General features: G+C 40.9%; 1 protein-coding gene across 2 annotated transcripts in view; it reads right to left on the bottom strand.

Moving 5' to 3' along the window:
* gabbr1b (gamma-aminobutyric acid (GABA) B receptor, 1b) overlaps positions 1–23432 on the bottom strand; it is a 122983-nt gene that overhangs the window by 40182 nt on the left and 59369 nt on the right. For both annotated transcript variants that reach the window (XM_082185289.1, XM_082185290.1), the window contains exons 7-14: positions 20475–20635; positions 15825–15959; positions 13287–13457; positions 10793–10894; positions 9444–9509; positions 9114–9305; positions 6790–7035; positions 2513–2576 (exon numbers count right to left, since the gene is read on the bottom strand). In XM_082185289.1, the coding sequence (XP_082041415.1) occupies positions 2513–2576; positions 6790–7035; positions 9114–9305; positions 9444–9509; positions 10793–10894; positions 13287–13457; positions 15825–15959; positions 20475–20635 (1137 nt within the window). The remainder of the gene's footprint in view (positions 1–2512; positions 2577–6789; positions 7036–9113; positions 9306–9443; positions 9510–10792; positions 10895–13286; positions 13458–15824; positions 15960–20474; positions 20636–23432) is intronic.

Genomic DNA, 23432 nt, shown 5'->3' with positions numbered 1-23432 from the left:
CAATGAGCACAAAATGAAGCTTCTGCCATGGCTGTCCCAGTTCCCTGACCTGAACCCTATAGAAAATGACAGGGTTGAACTGAAGAGGAGAAGCACCAACATGGAGCTGGGAATCTGCAGGATCTGTTCTATGATCTCGTTAGGTGTTCTCCAAACTCATCAGGCATTATAGGAGAAAACTCAGAGCTGTTATCTTGGCAAAAGGAGATTGCATAAAGTATTTATTAAAAGAGTGCCAAAATTTGTGGCCAACGTGTTTTGGAGAAAAACATCAATTTTATAATGTGATTTCCCCCGCATTTTCAATTCTTTTACTTCAATGAAAGACTAGATTTTTGCACATTTTTGAATGAAAGATCAAAAGGTAAACAATGCAGATTTATATTTTACAGCCATTTTTGATTATATTTACCAGTGGTGCCATTCATTCTGACCACAACTGTACTTACTATATTAAAGTTCACAGCATCATTGAACATTTTCAAAGGCCAAATCATGAGTGACAATTACACTCACAATGGCATCGGAAACTGAAACTTTTCACTTTTGCATGACACTGCATCTGGTGTCTTGTCTGTATAAAGCCAAAGACCAATGTTGTATCAGCAAGTGAAAAGTATAATAATAAATTAAGAATTACCATTAAGAATAAATATCCAAATATGTATATATATATATATATATATATATATATATATATATATATATTATTATTTTTTATTCAAACCTTAGTCCCAAAAGGTTGGAGAGTCGGACGTTTGATTCTCAATACTAGCAGGAAATGACTGAGGTGCCCTTGAGCAAGGCACCTAACCCCCAATTGACCTATCGCTAAGCCCCACCCCCCTTAGTTACTGTTGCGCACTCGGACAAACAAACAGAGTTACCAACTGTCTTACAATGACAGCTGTCAGTGTGAAAACCTTGTCCCAAGATGTTTTTGATCAATTTTGGACACAGAAGGACCACCTCTTGTCGAGGGGCATTCATGTGGGACTTAAATATGCCATCGAGGGTTATATAAAAGATTTTAAAATAAACATGAACAATAAACACACCAGAAAATTAACGTTTTCGTCTTTATTGGGATTGGGGTTGAATCCTTATAGAACCAGTGTACTACGCACACATCAGTGATAAATTAACCGGGCTTCAGTCGCAGATAATTGGTCCGTTCACGCAAATATTATCTTTTGAAACGCGCTGGTGAACACGCGCACATTACGGTGATTCAAAACATGAATACCCATGCCCATCCTCTCGGGATACCGGGAATCAGTGTTACAAGTGAACAGCTGTCAGTTCATTACACAACAGATTCGTTGGTATATTGTCCATTACCATCGTTGGTATATTGTCCATTACCATTGTTGGCATTGTTTATTTTTCTTACATTGTTGGTATAAACTGTTGTTATAATAAATACTTGTTACTTGTGGTAACGCCACCATGATATAACATTGTAAATAATCCGTGAGCAAAGTAATAATGAAACTCAATGTATTAATCACTAAATGGGGAATGGGGGTGGGATTAAATAAGTTGTCTTCTTCCCACTCCCTTTCAGGCAGAATTCGATTGTCATATTTAAATACTGTATATTCTGTTTTTGCACTATATGACTTTATATTTTGTTTACCTTGTACTTTTCTGTGTCATTGCCTGAAATAAACGAATAAACAAACAAAACAAAACAAGTACCCCATTTTTGTAGCATAAACACCATCAAAACGATGAAAGCATCGGATCTTCCAATGTTTCTCTATGGCACTGAAAGCTACTCAACTGCCATTGGCTCATCTGCGTTCGAGGGGAGGGGCTCACTGATAGGTCAATTGCTCCCCGGGCACCACAGCAAAATGGCTGCCCACTGCTCCGTGTGTGTGACACAGTTTTCAGTGTGTGTGTTCACTACTCACTACTCCTAATGTGTTTGTACTAACTTGGATGGGTTAAATGCAGAGGACAAATTTCGAGTATGGGTTGCCATACTTGGCCTTCACGTCACTTCACTTCACTTCAAATTGATTGATCTTAAATGTGAAAAAATTACAAAAAGTAATGGGTTTAAAAAAATGTTTTAGCTTGGATACGAGAACGGCTTCTTCTCAACCACCATGTCTACTGAAATATTCAGTGAATTTTATTAAGTTTTCATGCACATGTAATTTTCGTCTCTTTAATCATTTTTTGAGTGTGCATGAGGGCTGAGGAAAAAAAGATAGTGAGCTAAAAACAACTCAAGCTTCGGTTCTCTGGCTTTGGCAAAATGATTACAGCTCTGGAGTGTTTGAACCCAGGAAAAACAGTGTTTTACCTGGCACCTGTGCTACTCTCCAAATGGAGCGAGAACACTGATCACAGAGTCGTTCATCATTTCAGAATTGAGCAGAAGCAACCATGCATACGGACTACATCTGCTGTCCACACTCACTCTAAGTTACCCTTTATTATCTGTACCTTACAGTTTTCAAGGGAAAGTAAATCATAAAATGACTTTTATTTTGCTCACCTTGCAGTTGCTCAATGAGGGTCCATGCCATTCTGGAGCCCTGGGCGTCAAACACCACATGACCCTGAGAGAGAACGAAAAACTTTGTATAGCTCTGTGTATACTTCCCTCTTAAATTGTTTGTTAGCATCAGTGTTATTTTAGTATTATTTATATGCTATTATGGTATTTTTTTATATATTAAATTAGCTTTTATTTTTGTATTTTCAGTTTTCATTTCATTTTAACCCCCTAAATGTGTAAAACCTGACATATGAAATAATAGTCATAAAATAAAAGTCATCTTTTTTAAACGTTTACTGAACCTTTAGACAAAATATTTAAAAAAATCTAAGAAGAAAAAAAACATTTTGCATGTGTTTTTTGTGTGTTCAGTATCATATTTGATATTTCATGCTTTTATGGCTCATACAGTACTAGGAGAATATGGAGCTTATATTTGAGGAGAAAAAAGGCCCAAACTGAGCAAAAATACAATTTGGTGCAATTTTGGAACTGTATTTATACAGTTTGACCAAAAATTAAGATGAAAGGTGGTAATGTAAATCAGTGAGATCTCTATAACTGTATAGAATACTACTTACATAAAATCATATAAACGTCTCAGTTACATATGGTAACCCTCGTTCCCTGAAGGAGGGAACAGAGACGTACGTCGTGACCGACAGATAGGAATCTCGCCAGAGGCCAATCTACTTCGAGTGAAACTAAACAAGCCAATGCACATTGGCATGCAATCATTTGCATCAGCTGTTCAGCCACGCAGCACGGGTATATAATGAGCAGCAGGTGTGATTGCACTTCAGTTTTTTTGCTGAGGAGCCACGCCTGACAAGCTGACCGCCCCGGCAGGCAACAGCAGATGTGGCGACGGGACGTACGTCTCGGTTCCCTCCTTCAAGGAACGAGGGTTACCATATGTAACCGAGACATTCCCTTATCAGTCGGTCACTCTTGGCGTACGTCGTGATTGACGGCTAGGAATCCCTACCAAAGCGCCACAGCTGCTGCACCCCATTCAGCGCCCTGTGTAAGCCTCTACCCCTTCTTGCCTGGAAGGACGAAAGAAGAGGGCTTACACAGAGTGTATCTGTCACTATTTTTCCGAGATAACCCATACAGTGAGATTATTGGATAACACTGGGAAAGCGTGCTCTTTCTATGAGAAGGGGAACGCTGCGGAAGCCACATTCTTTGGAGGACTTATGTGGAAAAATACATATGGACTAGCCCGAAGGTTGTACTGCATATGAATATTGGGTGACTTAGCCCAAGGGAAAGACACAGGCTTCGATTAGGAGCACCCGTGGAAGGATACACATATGGGATCCCCGTAGGGTCACACATATGGAACCCAGCCTAAACCCGGTTCTCAAAGATTCAACGGATAAAGGCCTGGCACCGGACGCCCCGCCATGTCCGGGTCGAGGGTGTTGGAGGACTTACAGGTTTTTCACTCTGGAAAAATAAGGAGCACAGTAGGGCGACAGAGCCGGGCCTCTCAGTGCTTCTACCTGTTTAGGATGAGAACATGGGAGGAGACTGGCTCTACACATAGGCTATAAAATCTAGCGAACGTGTTAGGTGTCGGCCAGCCCGCAGCTCTACAGATATCTGTTAGCGAGGAGCCACGTGTCAGCGCCAAGGAGTGTGCCAGGGTTTAACCGTCACACCCCCCTAAGGAACCTGACGACCAGGTCGTGCTTTCCAACTGATTTGCCATCTATGTGGTCGTGATATGCTGAAATAGCGGCAGCATGTACTTTGAGGGTGGAGGGAGGCAGCCTTCGCTCCAACCCTTGCTGCAAGTAGGAAAGCACGGACCCTATCGAACATCTTCGGGGGTTCTCTCGGCAAGAAGTACACCACTCGACGAACAGGTTCCACTTCAAGGTGTACGCATGTCTCGTAGACGGCTCCGCGTCCCGTCTAGGGACCAGACATGGAGTTTCCAGAGGTCTGGACGTGGGTGCCATAGGATGCCCCGTCTCTGAGACAGAAGGTCCTTCCTCAGAGGAATGGGCCAGGGAGGGACTGTCACGAGGAGCATGAGTTCTGGGAACCAGGTCTGGGTGGGTCAATAGGGAGCCACCAGAAGGACCTGCTCCTCATCCTCCCTGACTTTGCACAGTGTCTGCGCAAGTAGGCTCACTGGGGGAAACACATATTTGCGGAGGCCCCGGGCCAGCTGTGTGCCAGTGCATCCGTGCCGGGTGTTCCCTCGGTCAGGGAGTAAAACAGCTGGCAGTGGGAGGTCTCTGAGGAGGCGAACAGGTCTACCTGAGCCTCCCCGAACTCTCTCCAGATCAGCTGAACCGCCTGGGGGTGGAGTCGCCATTCTCCCGGGAACACAGCTCGTGATAGCTCGTCGGCCACACGGTTGAGCACACCGGGGACATACATGGCTCGAAGCAACCTCAGATGCTTCTGACTCCAGAGGAGTAGATGGCGGGTGAGTTGCGACATGCGACGGGAGTGTAGACCACCTTGTTGGTTGATGTATGCAATGGTCGCAGTGTTGTCTGTACGGACCAGCACGTCTCTGCCCTGTGGCAGCCTCGTTAAGCGGCTCAGAGTGAGACGTACTGCTAGCAACTTGAGGCAGTTGATGTGCCAATGCAGTTGGGGGCCCGTCCAAACACCTGACACTGCATGCCCATTGTACCTGGCACCCCAGCCAGTGGCAGAGGCATCTGTGAACACCACAGCATGCCTGGACACCTGTTCCAAGGGGTCTGACCATGGGCTGAAGGTCTGGCGGCATGCCGGTGTGATTGTCACCCGGTGAGTGCCGTGATACCACGCCCATCTCGGGACTCGGCCGTGAAGCCAGCGCTGAAGTGGTCTCATATGGAGCAGCCCGCGCGGAGTTACCGCTGCTGCTGCTGCCATATGTCCCAGGAGCCTCTGAAAAAATTTCAGTGGGATCGCCGTCCTGCCCTTGAACATGTTCAAGCAGGTTCAGCACCCACTGAGCGCGTTGCTCTGTGAGGCGCGCTGTCTGTGCGACCGAATCCAACTCCATATCGAGAAAAGAGATCCTCTGCATGGGGGCGAGTTTGCTCTTTTCCCAGTTGACCTGAGGACCCAATTGGCTGAGGTGCCTGAGCACGAGGTCTCTGTGTTCGCATAACTGATCTCTGTGCTAATATGAGCCAGTCGTCGAGATAGTTGAGGATGCAAACGCCCTGTTCTCTCATGGGAACAAGGGCCCCCTCTGTGACTTTCGTGAAGACACAGGCAGACAGGGACAGCCCGAAGGGCAGGACCTTGTACTGATATACTTAACCCTCGAACGCACAGCGCAGAAACGGCCTGTGTCGAGGAAGAATCGAAACATGAAAGTACGCGTCCTTCAGGTCGATCGCTGCAAACCAATTTTGGGGATGGATGCATTCGAAAATGCGTTTCTGCGTGAGCATTTTTAACGGTAGTTTGTGGTGGCTCCAATTCAAAACTTGCAGGTCCAAGATCGGTCGTAACCCACCACCTTTCTTGGGTAAAATGAAGTAGGGACTGAAGTAGGGCATATTATTTAATGCAACACAATGATGTTTGAGAGATGTACTTTAAACTTTCCTCAAAAGCATGTTGTATAATATTTGATATAGTATTCCTACGGTTATTTTATAAAAATCAATAAAGATTTCACAGCAAAAAGACATGTCTACAACAACCTAAGAATAATACTAAAAGGCCTTTTACTTGCTAAAAAAGTCATAAGATCACAATTCATGTAGTAGATTGTGGTCAACAGTTTTAATCATGTTGATAATTTAGAGGCCACAGAAATGGGCATATCAGATGTGATACAGTATCTATAGGGTTAAGTTTTAGTACTTTTACATTTACATTTATTCATTTAGCTGACGCTTTTATCCAAAGCGACTTACAAATGCTAATTATGTCAGAGGTCGCACGCCTCTGGAGCAACTAGGGGTTAAGTGTCTTGCTCAGGGACACAATGGTGTCTCACAGTGGATTCGAACCCGGGTCTCTCACACCAAAGGCATGTGTCTTATCCATTGCGCCACTTTTAAGTTCTTCATCTTCTTAAGTTGTTTATTTTATGTCTACTTTATTTTAATTTATTATTATTATTATTCGTTATTTTTTTATTAACAATAACAACACTGGTTAGTATTTGGGTTTTTGCTGTGGTATCACAATTGCATATGACATTAAATTTAACTGCCACTGACTACTGAACCTTTGGTATCATGACGACTTTTAATACCTTCATATCCAATTATTATTTAGCCAGTGCTGTCACTCACCGAAACCCCCTCGAAGGAGCTAGTGTTGAGGGCTCTGTAGATCTCTGCCGTGATGTCCTTGTTATTGTAATTAAAGTCTTCCAATCTGCGGCCTTTTGCCTTCAAGGGACCCACTGTCTTATTGAGCGCCAGAGCCAGGGCCCATACTGCATCATACGCCAGAGGAGCTTCCTGAAACCCTCCAGTTTCCTCTGGATTCTTCCCACCCAGCTTGGACATCAGCTGCGCTAGGAACTCCTGTGAGGTCTGGATCAAAAGAGCGGACATACGGTCTCATCTGGCATGCATAAGGATGCGTACAAACATGGCAAAAATGTAGTGCACTAACAAGGGCTTATGCTTGATGGATTTTAAGCATGACATCATTGTCACTATAAAAGCACTGAATTGAAAAAAGGGTCAGGCTTCCGGCAGCGAGAAAGCGAGAAAGAGAGGTCAAGGTAAGTTACAGTACAGTTCATCACCATGGGAGTGCATCATATAGACGGAGGTACTTTTCTCCTGGGTGTGAAATCTTCATTCACACACACCACGACCTGAGGCGCCAAAAATAAACTCCCGCTTTCACATACACTCTGAAGATGTTCCATGTCATTAAGGGGATACTGGGAAAAGAAATAGAGTTGGCGCACTCTTATCATGGCGGCATACAGAAAAACTATTTCCTTGACATTTTTCACACCTTATAGAAACAGCTGAGGCACCTTCCTTTCAAACAGGTGCATTTTAGGAAATGAGCCAAGCTGCAGATGGGCATCTGGTGATTGCTTGATGCAAATGGACAGTGGAGAACAGCGTGTGTGTGGATAGAAACTACGGCATAAAGATGCATTTCAGCTGTCTTGAAATTACAGCCTCAAAGTGAGGGACAGTAAAGCAAGGATGAGGGGAACAAATTATGGTGAAGTTGAGGCAATCTAGCATGGGCATTTTATCACAAATTATCCTGTCCAACATGACTGTCTTTTTACGTCAGATTTAAAGCATAGGTGTCTGGATACGTGCCCAGATTGCGCCGGATCCAGGAAAACAGCAGGGACATATGCATGCGAGCCAATTCCCAGCACAGAGCACCGGAGTTGGGTGGGCTCCAGACAGCACCCCCCTGGAGCTCACACCTGTCCATCCAGCGCTCCCAGGGGTACAACAGTTGGACCTGAATGCTCTGACCCCTACGGGACTCTTCGGATTTACAGATCTGAGAATAGCTAAAGTTATAACGGTAGGTTAGGGGCTATTCCCAGTGGGAAAATGTTATCTAACTTGGTTATCTAAACAGAATGAAGCTTGTCTACGCCACACTAATCTGAGGATGATGTCATTGTAAACAGTGCAGCATATGGGAACACGCAGGACACTGTTGGTTGATTTTTATGGATTTTTCAATGGTAGATGAGGACATTTAAAGAGCAGGATGGCTGATGGCCAACAGATACAGTCAGAACAGAATTCATTGATGCCAAATAAGATCTACAGAAAATGTATTCTACACTAATAAAGATTTTACAAAGAAAATTCAAGTTGCTGAAGTGTTTTGTGGTTATTAGCATGTTGCTATGCCAGCCCATTCTCATCCCAAGGCGTCATATACTGACGCTTTTGACATTTCATCTACATCGAACGCACATGGCACCCTTTAGCGTCAATATGAGACGCAGATAGACATGGGCCAGAAGGCGCCTCCTAGCAGTCTAACCCTAACCCTACCCCAGACCTAAACCTACCCATAACCGAACAAAGCTCTGTGCGTCTCATATTGATGCTAAAGGGTGCCATGTGCGTTCGATGTAGACGAAATGTCAAAAGCGTCAGTATATGAAGCCCTAGGATGAGAATGCGTTAGCTATGCGGTTGCAGATATGGCTTATGTTTCTCCATCAGTGTAAGCCTATGGACCCCATCCAGCGCCAATCTGCCATGGCCCTTTACCTTTTAAAGGGAATGGGGGATGAGACTCTGATTGGTTTATTGTATGTTACACCCGAAACATACCCATACCCATTAAGAGAATAGGGACAACCTTTTTAGACCATGTGCCGGGCACGCCAACCTTTTTTCCTGTCGGTAAACTAGCAAAGGGGGATTCGGACACGCCCTAAGTGCACTTGCGCTGTGCGCTATAGACCATGCGCTTAGATCGTTAAAATAGGGCCCTTTAAGTCTGATTGCTTCAAAAAGTAATGTTTCATGATTTGAGAATACCATTCAAGCCCACAGCACAAATGTGCCAAGGTCTGGGCCTAGCCACAGGACACAAACTAAGCAATTCTTATATTTAGGATCAATGAGAGTCAGGAAATAAAACATTATTCAGGCCCACTTACCAGGTTAGAGGCCCCTCGCACCGTCTCTGGATTGAGCATGACTATCTCAGTGGTCACATGCCCCTCCACAGCTTCTGTCATCTGTTCCACAGTGCAGTTGATGGATGGGTCTTTGATCTTGAACCAGTTGTCAGCGTACCAGCCAATCAGAAACCACACATACTTTTTCCCATACAGTTTCTCCTTATAGACCTGCAGTTGGGTTGTGTGAAACAGGTCGGGTTAAGGAACGACTTGAATGAAAAGAATGAAAAATGAACAGAAACTCCATGTTTCCCCTTTGACATTGACATAGATTAATCATGATCAGCTGGATGGCTGATTACCGACCTCACAAAAAACGTTCCTGGCTTCCGTTTCGTAAAACAGTCCCACAATGATGCGCGCATCTTGCCGCTGTAGGAGCAGAGCAAGAATTGATGATTAGAACAAAGAAATGAATGCAACAAATTTGCAAAAGTCAGTGAATTAGTATGGTCCCCTTAGTATTTGAGAGTGCTACTATGCATAACACTGCAGTAATTTTGGTTTGGACAAGCAGTCCAATCAGTGCTACTTTCCCCTCTCAGCAGTGTGCAATTCCAGGTTACCATGGTTCCTCTGGTGGTACTCCATTAATCTTGTGCACCAAAACTAGGGCGGCACACATGGCAGGCCTTTGCTAAACAGGCAGCCAGGGGCCCAGGCGTCACTGGAGAGAGCAGGATGGGGAAGCGGTAGGGCTGGAGGGGGGACAGATCATCTGACCAATGTTCCAATTAAAATGATTCTCCTCAAGAATAAGATCAGATTCCCACACTGTTGTATTTTTCTCCCGGACTCAAATGATGTCCTTTGGCGTGACAGTCCCAGAGCTAGCCAATCACAATAAAGGTGCATGTTCCTGTGTTTATATCTGGAAGTGTTTATGGGGGAAACCAAAAAAAAAAAAAAAAAAAATCTATTTTTAGGGCAATAAAAAAATTTGTTGTGATATTATTTATATAACATGACACATTTTCCCCCAAATCCCCATTACCATGGTACAAAACAATAATAAGGTAATGTAAAACAAAATTGTTATAGTAGTATTTGCTGTGTAGATTTAAATAAAAAAAGAAATAAAATCACTATATGACAATATATTAGGTTATTCTTAACAAATAATAATGAGAATAGGTTTTTGTTAATGTTTTGTTTGTTTACATATTTATTAATTGAATTGAACTTAAAATATAAAGAAAATATAAGTTACATTGTGTTTAAGAAGGTGGGATTAATTGTTTTATTGGGGAAATACATTTTGTCAATATTGGAAAAGCACAATAAATATTTTTCTTATTCGTTGTATTATGTTTATTATTTAGTATTTCTTACTAAAATGTAATACAAAAAAATGAATGGAAATTACAACAACAAAAAAAGTGCAAAAATGAAGCATTAAAGTTAATGCGTCAATATAATTTCTTGTATTTTTTCCATCTGATTTTGGGTTGAGATGTGACCTGGTGTTTTAGTGAGATTTAGTGAGATTTTTAAAGACTTTGAGTCTATGTGTGTTTTGCATCTGTTTTGCATCTAATCATAGGATGCTGTTGAGGAGGGTGCTGATCTGATTTCTCTACCGTGGCACTGACGGGAACACCTGTACTTTGCCATGGCAGCGAGGTCATAAATTAAATGAGTGAAAGTGAAAGCACCTTGAGGTTCTTGACGGCCACAGCAGGATCCGTGAGGAAACTTTGCCTCACACTGATCTCAATGCCTGCCTCCTTCACCCTCTGCTCTAGATCATCCAGAGTCTGAGAGAGAGAAAAATTAAAGGAGAATTGAGAAAGAGAGGGAGGGAAAGTAAAGAGCATGGAGACAAGAAAAACATTCGCAGATGAGTGAGGGAGGTGATGTCGGGTAGAAAAATCAAGAGATGGGAGAGAATATTATTGTGGCAGAAAGGCAGAGATAAGACAGCAATGGAGAAAGAAAACGAGGAAAAAAAGAAAATTAGAAAGAGACTGGCAGATTTTATTTCTTTTGTTGGGATTTGTTTACTGTCCTGCGTGTACCAATAAAACAAGCGTGTAAATTTTAATACAGTCTGTATAACCTCAGGCTGCAGAGTGCAGGAGGAAACAAAGGAATAGAGCCATGCCTACATCAGCTACAGCCCACAATCCCAGATGTTATCTTATACAGCACACAAGTACACTTTACCTACATAGCATACAAAAATACATGCTATACCCTGAAGTAAACGATGTGCTTCTGAAACTCTCAATTACATAAACACAGCCTGTCTGAGTTGCACAACTCAGATACCAGGCATCAGGCATTCGCTGCATATTGTTTTACAAGTTCCAGGGACAAGGACAAGGTTTCTGTCCACACTAGAAGAAAAACACTGTATAATTTGATACAATCTAGCCAAGATGACAGCATAGATCAAAATAGACCCTTTTTACTTTCTTTTAAAAGAATGTTCCTTGTATCTCATTGTGCACAATTTATTCAATCACATTGCTTCAAAATAAGGCAGTTTCAATGTGAAGTGGGTTTTAATTTTATTCAAAAAGCATTTTTTGTTTATTCAGAATTATTCGATTAGATTCAATACTAATTTGTTTAATTTGATTTAAATATAATTTGAATCAATCACAAAATGATTTGATTTCATTAACAAACATTTAATTTAGTATTTTTGAATATGCATGTATAGGATTCTTTAAAAACTTATCTTAGTAGAACCATCTCCATTTATTGCATTGTTTGGTGTGGCCCATGAAAATATTGGTCTTCTGTTCTCTTTTGGCTAGAAGACTGATACTGATTAAATGGAAAGACCCTTTGCCACCTACATTTAATCAATGGATAAGAGAAGTTATGTACCATCTTAAGCTGGAGAAAATTAGGTATACAGTCAGAGGGTCTACTGGGGCATTTTATAATATCTGGCAACCTTTTCTAAATTTTGTGGAGGGAATGAAAGCAGACAATATGACATTGTAAAAGAAAGAGGGAGGGGAATATTATTCATACTTACTTTATGTTGTTTATTTATTTATTGTTACTATCTCTTTATGGACGCCTGATCATGTATAGTATCTTTATGTTTATGTCTGGTATTTGAGGGATGGGGAGTTGAGTTTTGTATATCTTTGTTCTTTCTGTATAATTTGAAAACAATAAAAAAAACTTATCTTAAAGCATCTTAGTGAGGAAAAATAAGGCAATCTACTTCAGACTGTTTGGTGCACCAAAAGCTCAAGGACACATGATAATAAATAAGAGAAGCAATATAGATGACTCAATTATTTTAAACTTAAATGTTTTCTGCACAAAAAGTCACCAACTAAACAATAATACAAGTAAAATGTAGATAATAGAATTTAAAGAAAATTATGCAGTCAAGTTTTCATGCAATGAAAGCATTTTATTTCAGTTGAGGTCGTGTAAATGAGATGCAAATTGATTTTTTAATGAGAAACAGTGTGAATCGTTACATACCGTATGTATTACAATTCTCTACATTTGTGAATAAACTCACTTAATTAATGCATAGTTTCTTGGGGGAACACAATAGTTTTGTGTTCAATACTAGTGCAAATAGTTTGTAAAAGAATTTCATTGCACTGAAATATAATTTTTCTTTCCATCTCAGAATTGTATCCATTACCATACAGGGTCCCTTAGACCTGTATGGTCTCTGTAGTTAACCTACATGCCATTTTTAAAGAATGTTTTCATAATTCAAGCTCCGAAAAAACTTTCCTTTTTTGCTGATATAAATAAGACTGCTTATGTTTTGACCAAAGAGTGCCACACTATTGACTGCAAACTATTGACATGAATTCCGAATATTCTGGTTCACTTGGAAATACACTTTTACAATTAAAATGGGTCACATTATATAAGTTAACTTGGTTGTGAATATCATTTAATGCTTTAATAAGACTTTGATGTATAACAATGCAGAGCAGGATTATGGACCAATAGGATTTCACAGTGGGTGGGGCTACTTAGGACAATATACAATAAACAAGCAACAATCATCACTTGTAGCAGCTGATTAGGACACCTCCTCCTAAATACTGATCAAAGTATGGAAAATCTTTTCTGTTTGGCTTCTGTTGTGCAATAGTCTGCAAGCTTATCATTGAATAATTATTGCTTTTAAACATCTTTAAACATCTCACTCACAGATGTGAAGACCTCGGTGGTCTGCTGGATGGTGGCGATCTTGGTCCACTTCCACTTCTGGAAGAGCTGCACGCGGGTGGGGTTGTGCAATGTGGCTGAGGGGTGCGTGCGGAAGAAGGTGGGGAAACGCTGACGGTTGGAGAGAGCTGGTGAACTGGATCCATAGGACAGCTGCAAGCAAATGAGAAATGCGTAAGAGAAAGACATACACACACTTTACAGACACTGAGACTTTTGAAGGAAAATTAGAAACAAGCGAGTCAAGAAAACTGTGCGATAAAATCACCCGCAGGAAAACCAGTGCCCAAGGGGCTAAATTATCTCCTGCACAGTTCACTCGGAACAGCTTTAGTTAACATTGGGGACTATAGTGTGTGAGACAGGCGTGCAAAGCTGTGATAAAAAAATTAAATGCAAAACAGAGGTGTAAAATAAAACATTTCCTGTTTTAAGTGCAGCACCGACATCAGTCAAAAACCGATGACAGCAGAGGGTTTTTTAGCTATTTTGCCAATAACTCAATGTCATTCCCAAATGCAGCGAGATGTCGTTGAGTGACAGGGCTGCTGAGGGGGTGGAAAAAGGGAGGGTTTCAAGGCCAGCGGGGGGATATATAGGTCAAAACTCATATGTGAAGAGAAAAAGCTCTCAACAGATATAAAAATAGAGCAGAGCATGAAAAATAAAGAGACTGATTTTCAAACAGAAAAAAGAAAAGAAAAAGAAGATGAGGCATTGAGAGTGCACTTCAAAGACGTGCCAAAAGCGAAATAAAATTACATAAATATCTGATCCAAATTGTCTGGAAGCCATTTCACTGATTTCGGGTATTTGTACAAAGTGCTGCATGTTCTGAAATGGGACATTTAGGTAGCTCATCTTAACTGTGGTATTACACTTTCAGAGATCAGACCTGCAGGAGAGTTCGGTTTGTGATGCACAGAGTCATACTGAAGCCATCAATACCAAATGCAGGGGACTAGAGGTATGTTCCCTCCTTTAATGCAATCGATCCTGCCTCCTGATGAGTACATTCAATGTGTACACATCCTGTCTGATTGGCCTCAGAGAGACTGACAAACATAACTAAATGAATTGCTGTGGACTGTAAGTCAGTGATTGGCTTATGTTCAGTAATATGAAATTAAACAAACAATACATTTACTTCTTTCATCTTCAACAATTATGTAATGTCTTTGAATGTCTTCTAAGCAAATATTGATATAGCCTATGCAATTGATTCAACAAATTAATCTGAATATCAATCAGTTAATTTGATTGAAATATGTAATCAATTGACAATCAATCAGTAAGAATTTTCTTTCTTTTTTAAAAAAGAAGTCTCTTATGAGTCTCCAGGCTGAATTTATTTGATAAAAAAACAACAACAAAAAAACTGTTATATTATTAAAGATTATTACAATTTAAAACAACTATTATAATTCTATAGTAAAATATTTTTAACGTAATTTATTCCTGTGATGGCAAAGCTGAATTTCCAGCATCATTATTGGAACAATGAACATCTTTATAACATTCTTTAACATTATAAATGTCTTTACTGCCCCTTTTGATCAATTAATGCATCTTTGCTGAATAAAAGTAGCCTATTATTTCTTTCATAAAAAAACGTCTCGGGTTACAAATGTAACTATGGTTCCCTGAGAAGGGGAACGAGACTGGGGAATGCCTCTGGCATGACCGTTGTCTAAAGCATGTGTCAAAACACAACAATAACATTGGCCAGCGACAGCCTATGACGTCACTACTGGTGGGACCAGAGTATAAATAGGGCACCTGTAGTACGTCAAACAATTCTTGTCTGAAGCAGACCTGGGCAGGCACACCTGAAGCATGGCAATGAGACGCAGTGTCTCGTTCCCCTTCTCAGGGAACCATGGTTACATTCGTAACCCGAAACGTTTCCTTTCGAATGGGAAGTCGCACTGCATCCTAGGATGCTAATAGGGAACAAATGCCCACTCCGTCATGCTGAAGGAATGAGTGTCGTATGGCTGACATAAGTCAGTGACTTCAGAGTAACTGATCCTGAGTCACAGTTCCCCTTCCTAACAATACGTACCAGCAGTCGTCGTGACTCTATTCCCTAGGGCCAGAAACTCTGGCTACATCGGGCAGCTTAGCTCAGGTATTCAAAGAATACCTTAAAGGGAATATGGCCAAGGATATAAATATACCCTGCCAGTCGCCACAGGGGACATACCCCTGACGATACATCCTTTCGACAAACAAACCATTGGAATAAGTGAATTCACAGCCTTATCTACCTGTCTTTGGGGTTTAAACCTGTAACTTTTTGGTTCCCTGATATTTAACAACTAGGCTAAACCATCCCATTTCTACAGAACCTACATGTAAACAAATGCCCAAATTACGGGAATGCCTATATTACTCATCCATCTTGTCAAAAATTCCAGTATTTGCTGCAGAAGAACATTTTGTCATCAGTATAAACCTTGTTTTTCCTCAACATTCTTTCTATGACAGCTTATCTCTAAACATTCAAAGTGAACCCACCACTATAAGGTTCCACATGCGAGCAGCTTCGGCCACCAGTGTGGACACAGAGCTGCAGCCAGGCATCAAAACGATTTTTATGGGCTCCGTGTACAGCAGGTCATACAGCAGCTTTGTGGCCTCTCCAGGATCACACTGAAAGCAGAGAGAGAGAAAAACATTTAAATATATAATCTATACTCAGATTTGAAGCACAGCTGTCACTATTCATGAGGCATTCTGTCACTTCATGCACAAAACTGCAGACCTCAACAAAAAACAACAACAACAACAAGACATTTCACACTGTATATACATTTGCTGCAACAGTATAAGAACCCCCATAGGGAGAGAGACTTCATTTCATACTGAATCACATAAGTAGAGATAAATATGCATTGGAAAGCAGAATAAAAAGGAGCAGAGACAGATAAAGCCATACTGTAGAGGGGAATGCTGCAGTCTTCCAAGGACACATGCATTTGCCCATATATGCACCAAGAAAAAATGTTTGTTTGCTGGACATGTACCCTCATCAGTCTTTAACCCGACACTGACAATCAGCATCTTTTTTCCCCCCCATTTGTCTTAAAATTACTGTCAAAGAAAGATCAATATCTCATTTAAATGATAATAGTAGGTTAAGGCCACAATTGATCATGTGTTGAGAGTAAACCGGGTTGCAGTCAGTGGCCTTGAGCACAGCCAGAATTTCTAAAGCTAAGCTTTTGTTTAGTTTCTGTTGTTCTGGGAACAGAGAGAAGCTTAAAGAGGAGCAAAACCTATAAAGAATAAAAAATGATTCATGGCTTGATTGCTGCAATCACAAACTCAATTGGCTGGACCATATGGCGACTGACTGCTCTTTACTTATTGGCCTCTAATCTGGCATCCTTATCCTGAGACACATCTCTATTTCTGTCTCTCCCGATGATTTTAATTTCTTCTAAACATACAGCTAAATCACTCCAATTATTTCCATTACAACAAAAGAAGCGTTTTAGTGAGAAACTGCTTTTCTCGTCTGAATTACAATGACTGCCTGTGAAAAGCATGAAATGAATGTGACATTCCATACAGTTATGTTACATCAACTGCCTCCACTGCAGACACATGCCTACACATTCTTTTTTAATAAAGTAAATAAAATGAGCCAGATTGCACATAATATGTTCAGGCACACAGTACGTCCTCAGGAGTCTGTGGTGAGAATGCTACCGTAGACTCTCTCCAGACTCCCAGGGGGTCATCAGCAAAATTGTACCCACAGAATGGAGACCTAGTTTGGGCTCTAAATCTCCCCCTGCCCTGACTTTCTAACCCTGAGGGAAGCCATGCGTGAGCCTAACTTTTTAAATGCACCTGGGCTCCATCTAATCAAAACAACTGTAAGAACTGCTGATCCATCTGAACTGAACCATCAAACAGATATGATGATGATAGTTTGGTTTGACTTATTATTATGTATAAGGTCCTAACTACTTAGAAAACAAAACATATAAAAAAAAAAAATTAAAATACCAGTTGTTACTACAAAACACTTTTGAGAATGTGTATCTTAAAATTATACATATAATTGTATTTATCAACTAATTATAATAGTAGTTTTGGGTCAGTAAGATTTTAATAAGATAAATTAATAATTTTATTCAGCAATGATGGACTAAGTAGTGAGTGAAAGTGACGGCCAAGTATGGTAAAGAGTAGTGAGTAGTTAACACACACACACACTGCAAACGTGGATACACACACCCAGAGCAGCGGGCAGCCTTTGTGTGGCGCCCGGGGCGCGATTAGGGGTTAGGTGCCTTGCTCATGGGCACCTCAGTCATTTCCCACCGGTTCTGGAATCGAACAAGCAACCTTTGGATTACCAGTTCAACTCCCTAACCACTAGGCCATGACTGCCCCTACTGTAATAGTAAAGACATTTAAAATAAAATAAAAATCTTTTTTAAAAACTGCTGTTCTTTTAAACTTTTCATTCATCAGAGTATCCTGTAAAAAGATTTATCATGGTTTCCACAAAAATATTAAGCAGCACAACCGTTTTAAATATTGATCATTTGAAATGTTTCTTGAGCACCAAAATACCATATTAGAATGATTTCTGAAGGATCATGTGACACTGAAGACTGGAGTAATGATGCTGAAAATTCAGGTTTGCATCACAGGAATATATTACAGTTTAAAATATATTCAAATAGAAAACAGTTATTTAAACTGAAAATAAATTTTCACAATAATTATTTTTTACTGTATTTTTGAACAAATAAATGCAGCCTTGGTGAGCATAAGAGACTTCTTTCAAAAACATTAAAAAAAATTACCAACCCCAAACTTTTGAACGGTATTGTATAAATATTAAGTAAATATTATATAAATATCCAACTAGTGAGTGAGTCGGATGTTTAGCTACTGCTCTGATGGTTTCAACAGATTCAGTTCATTAGATGCAAACTTTCTGACCGATTCATTAAAATAAGTGTTCATAAATATGACTACACTCGTTGGACTGTATGTTTGTTTTTGCCTGCAGTCAGTGAAGACAACACAATAGAAAGACATTTTCCCAGTCAGCACAAACATTTTTCTTTGCCATGGTGATGTAGAATAGTTTCCCCACCCTGTTCCTGGAGGCACACCAACAGAACACATTTTCAAACTCTTCCTAATCAAACACACCTTATTCAGCTCATCAGCTCATTAATTGAGACTCCACGGAATGAAATGGATGGGTCAGATAAGACTGTTGGTGTGCCTCCAGAAACAGGTTTGGGGAAAAACTGCTGTAGAACAGAAGTAAATATTCACTCAAATATTCAAATACAGAAGTAAATTCACTAAATATGAATCAAACTTCTCAGCTAGATGCTATTAAAACATCTGTCTCAAAACTCACGAGTTGGAGGACAAGAAAGGATTGCAAAACTAGTCTAATGATGCACTCTTTAGGAAACTTAATTGCCTAATTAAAAGTACATAAAATAATCATGATACTCACACTATTTGTATAAATATAGCATTCCTGCAGCTCAAACAGTAGCACAAGGTCATGGGTTCGATTCCCAGAGACATGCATGAACTGATAAAACATATACCTTGAATGTAAGTCCCTTTTGAGCGTCTGCCAAATGAACAAGTAGCCTAATATCAGTATTGCCCAGCCCTATGACACTCCTTTTTTTAATATCAGTTGTTTTTAAATACTCTCTAGCACTGACAACACCTAGAAGAAGGGATTTCAGCGTCCCCGTTCTCCTCCATCATTCAAATCAGTGGAAGAACAAACCCCAAAAACACATTAAAGACCCCACGACACAAGTGTTAAGGCCAAGGGATCTCACATCACATCCATGCTAATAAGCCCTTTTGCCATCCCTGTCGTCCCACGGAGAGCGCAGCCCTCAGCTCCAATCAGAACGCTCCAGACCCACGCTGAGCGCAGGTTTAATGAGACTGCTCTTTCTGTTACTCAGGAGGGAACATTTGGGTCTGAATATCTAAAACCCAACTCCTGCCTGCCTTATACCTCCTGATGACACAGCGCTTTTCTGCTCTCTAAATGTAACTGTCCATGGTGCTGAATCCTAATCAGTGGCGGCTCTCTGCATGTGTGTGATTCTGTGTGCATGTATTCATTCAGATCCGCAGGGGTCCAGAGTACATCAACCTACCGCGGGGCATCAGAAACGATGCTTTCAATATGTAGAGTTCAGATTGCTGCACTTCACTTCATTTGCCTGGTTAACCGTATAGTCTTACACCAGCCAGCTAATTTGTTCCATTTATCCTTCTGCCTCTGTTTATGCAATAATGGTAAAGAAAGAGGCATGCTTTTTTCTTTTGTCAGAGCAATCTGTGGCCTTATGTGTTTGTTTGAACAGCAGTGGTCTTGGTAACAGTTGTCATGCCAACCTCCGCCCCCAGTCTTTCCTCCTTCTCCTGTATCTTTGAAGCAGGGTTCCAATGCAGACCCATTCCGACCAATCACGGCAAAGCTCTTAGCAACACGGAGAAGACACAGGGAATTAACTGTTTGCACTCTGCATGTATCTATATGTCTTCTCCGTCAAAAACTCTGGCTTGCACTCTGCATATGTGTGTGCGTGTGTGTGCGAGAGGGAGTATGCATTGGCATCTCCTGTGCGGGGGAGGAGGGACGCAGGTGGGAAAGATGGAGAGAAGTAGAGGGAGAGAGAGAGTCAAGCAAATGGAAAGATACGGACAGGGAAAGCGGAAGGTATACAGAGCTGCTATGAATAGATTTTTGCAGGCAAATCTCAGGTGACACCGTAACTGATGAATAATATGATGCTGTCAAACATTCCTCTGTGCAGCTTTAATGAAGTCATACTGAATCAAGTACAAATTCCCATTTTAAGAACATTATGTTCATTAGTATCCACCAAACCCCTATTAGCATACTACAGCAGTACAGCTGACCCAATATTCTGTAGTAAAATGTAAATTTGCTCAGAAATCTCCAGTGAACACAAATCTTCAGAAAGCAAACTGGTAATGACACTCCACACTGTTTGAATAAATAACATCAATTGCAAGCAAACACTCTTATGGAATGACTAGTTCAGTGCACACTCAAGTACATGCTATCAAACAGTTCAAATAATGGAAAGTAATTAAAGAGGTTCACATGCAGTGCTCACTTACCATACTGTCATAGTGGATTAATTCAAGCTCATAATCCGGAAGAATATCCGTTCTCTTGTTCACCAAATCCAGGGCCATTTGGGCAGCAGGGAGACATGCTTGGCCACCTGGCCATCCGCCGCTCATAGGGAACAGGGCTCCAATGTAGAGTTTCTTCTTGCCTAGAACCGGGCAGGACCAGGAGAACAGTAAAGTAAGGGTGGCCAAAATAAAGTAGGAAGTTGAAACCAAGCCCCCTCTGCTGTGATGCTGCCAGGATAGTTTGGCCATAGTGGGCAAGAGTGTGTGCCAACACAGTTTCTGTTCTTGATATTATTTTACATGAAAGGCAAAGCTGGAGGTGTTTGACAATAATTTTACTTTCATAGAAATATTTTGGGAAGTATAAATTTCATTCCCATTCAGTGCTGAAATTATTCAAAATCTCAAGTGAATACCGCACTGTCAATTACCCTAAAGTTCTATAGACCTGTAATAGGCCTATACTTTTAGATGCACTAAAATACACTTTTACATTTTCAACTTGGTTGCGTTCAAGACGAAAACACAACCACGACATCGATGACGATTCAACGGAATGTGGTTTCGTTTCCTAACTAAATTAAAATAGATGTGCGTAGAGGAAATTGCGTTAAAATTAGACGCGTTAACAAAGGTAATTAAGACAGAAAAGTCCGCGTACTGAATTATTGCGTTCGCAAAAGAGTGTTTTACATGAACTGTTTTAAAATATAAGAAGTTTCAAAGATTCACAAAAGTTTGAAGTATCCAAAATTAGAACCGCGAAGTCAATTGATAATAAAATGACATTGAAAAATAACGTAGCTAACAACAGTCTAAAAAGGCGGTCTAATATTTAACAACAGAATACATTTACGCGGAATAACGTTAACGAATGCTAGCGCTGAAAAACAATAACAATCTGTCGTTGCCTCAAGAGTTTTTAGTGCTGTATTCTTATACTCACGCTTTTCCTGAACCCGGGACAAATATAGCGGAATAATGCTAATAATAATAACGTTTCAGGTTTGTTTATGGAAAGCGCAATGTTTACAAACGGTCGACTGGAATCCTCTGTGTGCGTCTTTAGAAAACGATACGTTGAATTCGAAGTGAAAACCGATTAGCGCTGAAAAACGGAGGACTAATGTCGTTGTGATATTGGTATAAAATCCAGTACGGAAACAAAAGAAACGAATAAACGAAGTCACAGCAGTGAGTGTATGTGTTCGTTGGATGCAGCAGGAGACTGAGAGAGAGGGAGAATGTGCTGGGTTTATAGAGAGAGACAGCGCGCGCGCGCGCGCATGAGAGAGAATGTGTATGTATGTTCGTGTGAGAGAGAGATTGAGATAAACTGTGAGAGAAAAAGAGCTAGAAAGGAGTGTATGTGAGAGAGAGTCGTATATGTGTGGGGCTCGTTTTCCCTCTCCGTTTCACAGAGCACTTTGAATTTGCAATCCCTTTAACACAACCACTCTGTTTTATTACCCACCCGTCTCCCACCACCTTTTTTCTCCGCCAACTACACACAAACCATCCGCCTCCGATCCACATTTTGCTTTCTATCACTGTCTCTTCCTCAGAAGTTAATTACAAAAACATTTTAATTTAATCAAGGTGGACCATGATGATAGCACTCCATATGCAATAACGTCTTCCTTCTGGCACACAAATGAATCCTGATCAGTCACAATTTAGTCACTGTTTTCATGTCACTCACTTTTGTGTTGTTTTTCAATCAATATAAGGATTGAATGTATCCTGAATCATTTCAGACAGAAGCTGCTGCACACTACATTATGAATCACATGCTCCGTTCCTCTCTCCCACACACCTTCATCTCCACTGCACCATCTATTTCCAAACTCCCAGCCACTGCTCACACTAATCCTGCACCTTACAGCAGATACATCGTGATAAACAGGATCCACAGAGCAATGTCTGTGTGCGCCTGACTGTAGTCTTCAATAATGTATCTCCAAACTGATGGGCTGACACTATCCTTCTCTTCCTCACCTTCCCCCGAACCCAATGTTTTTCCTCCAAGTGGAGTGCCATTTTTCTACTTGTTCAGTGGCTTCGGTAACACGTTCACCCTCTCACAAATCTTTAGAGTTGATGAGAATCGCTACAGTTATCTATCTCGTTTCTCTTGCTCTGTTAATTCCCAGCACACTCTTGATTGATCTTGCAACTTCTCTCGCTTGCAAAAACACAGCACAAGCCCAGTTACATCACATCGATACTCAAAGTTAGGCGTGACATGGGCCATGATCAAGCAGACTTTGAAATGAATAATGAAACTCAAGGCAGAAGCATGAGATATGGCTTTCACTAGGTGCCTTGGGTAATTCAGATCGTTACAGCGATTTATTTTTGCTGACATTCTGGCTCAAAGCTGATTAGCAATTCTGGAATCTACATGTTTTAAACAACAAGAGCAGCTTTTGTAAGCGAAGCACTTTAAGAAGTGAACTGAGAAATTTTAGGCAACCTTTCTGTTTCTCTCTCTTGAACTGTTTCGATTTCCACATTCTCATCAACATCAAAAACCAGAGGCGCTGGTTATATATCAGAGAACTTGTATTAGTGGCCTGGGGTTGGCCTGGGGTAGTGCCACAAATGAAATACACCCATGTATGTGTGGTGCATGCAGAGAGGTGATTTGCCTCCAGGGAGGCGCTAGCGCTCAATTCTAGACCAGTTAACCCAAAAGCCAATTATTCCTGAACAAAATGTCAAAACTTCATTAAAATTAGGTAACCACATGCGACATATGATTCTAAAAAAGCATGCACACTTTTATGGAGATCGCCGATAGGTGGCGCTACAACAGTAAAAAAAAAAAATTGAAATTTGAACCATGCAAATTTACTTTTCAAAAATGGTTAACACACACACACACACACACACACACACACACACACACACACACACACACACACACACACACAC

This window comes from Leuciscus leuciscus, assembly GCF_965113295.1.
Source record: "Leuciscus leuciscus genome assembly, chromosome: 12".
Classification (NCBI taxonomy): Eukaryota; Metazoa; Chordata; class Actinopteri; order Cypriniformes; family Leuciscidae; genus Leuciscus; species Leuciscus leuciscus.
Note: the sequence above shows the minus strand (reverse complement) of the source record. Positions and strands in the feature narration are given on the sequence as shown.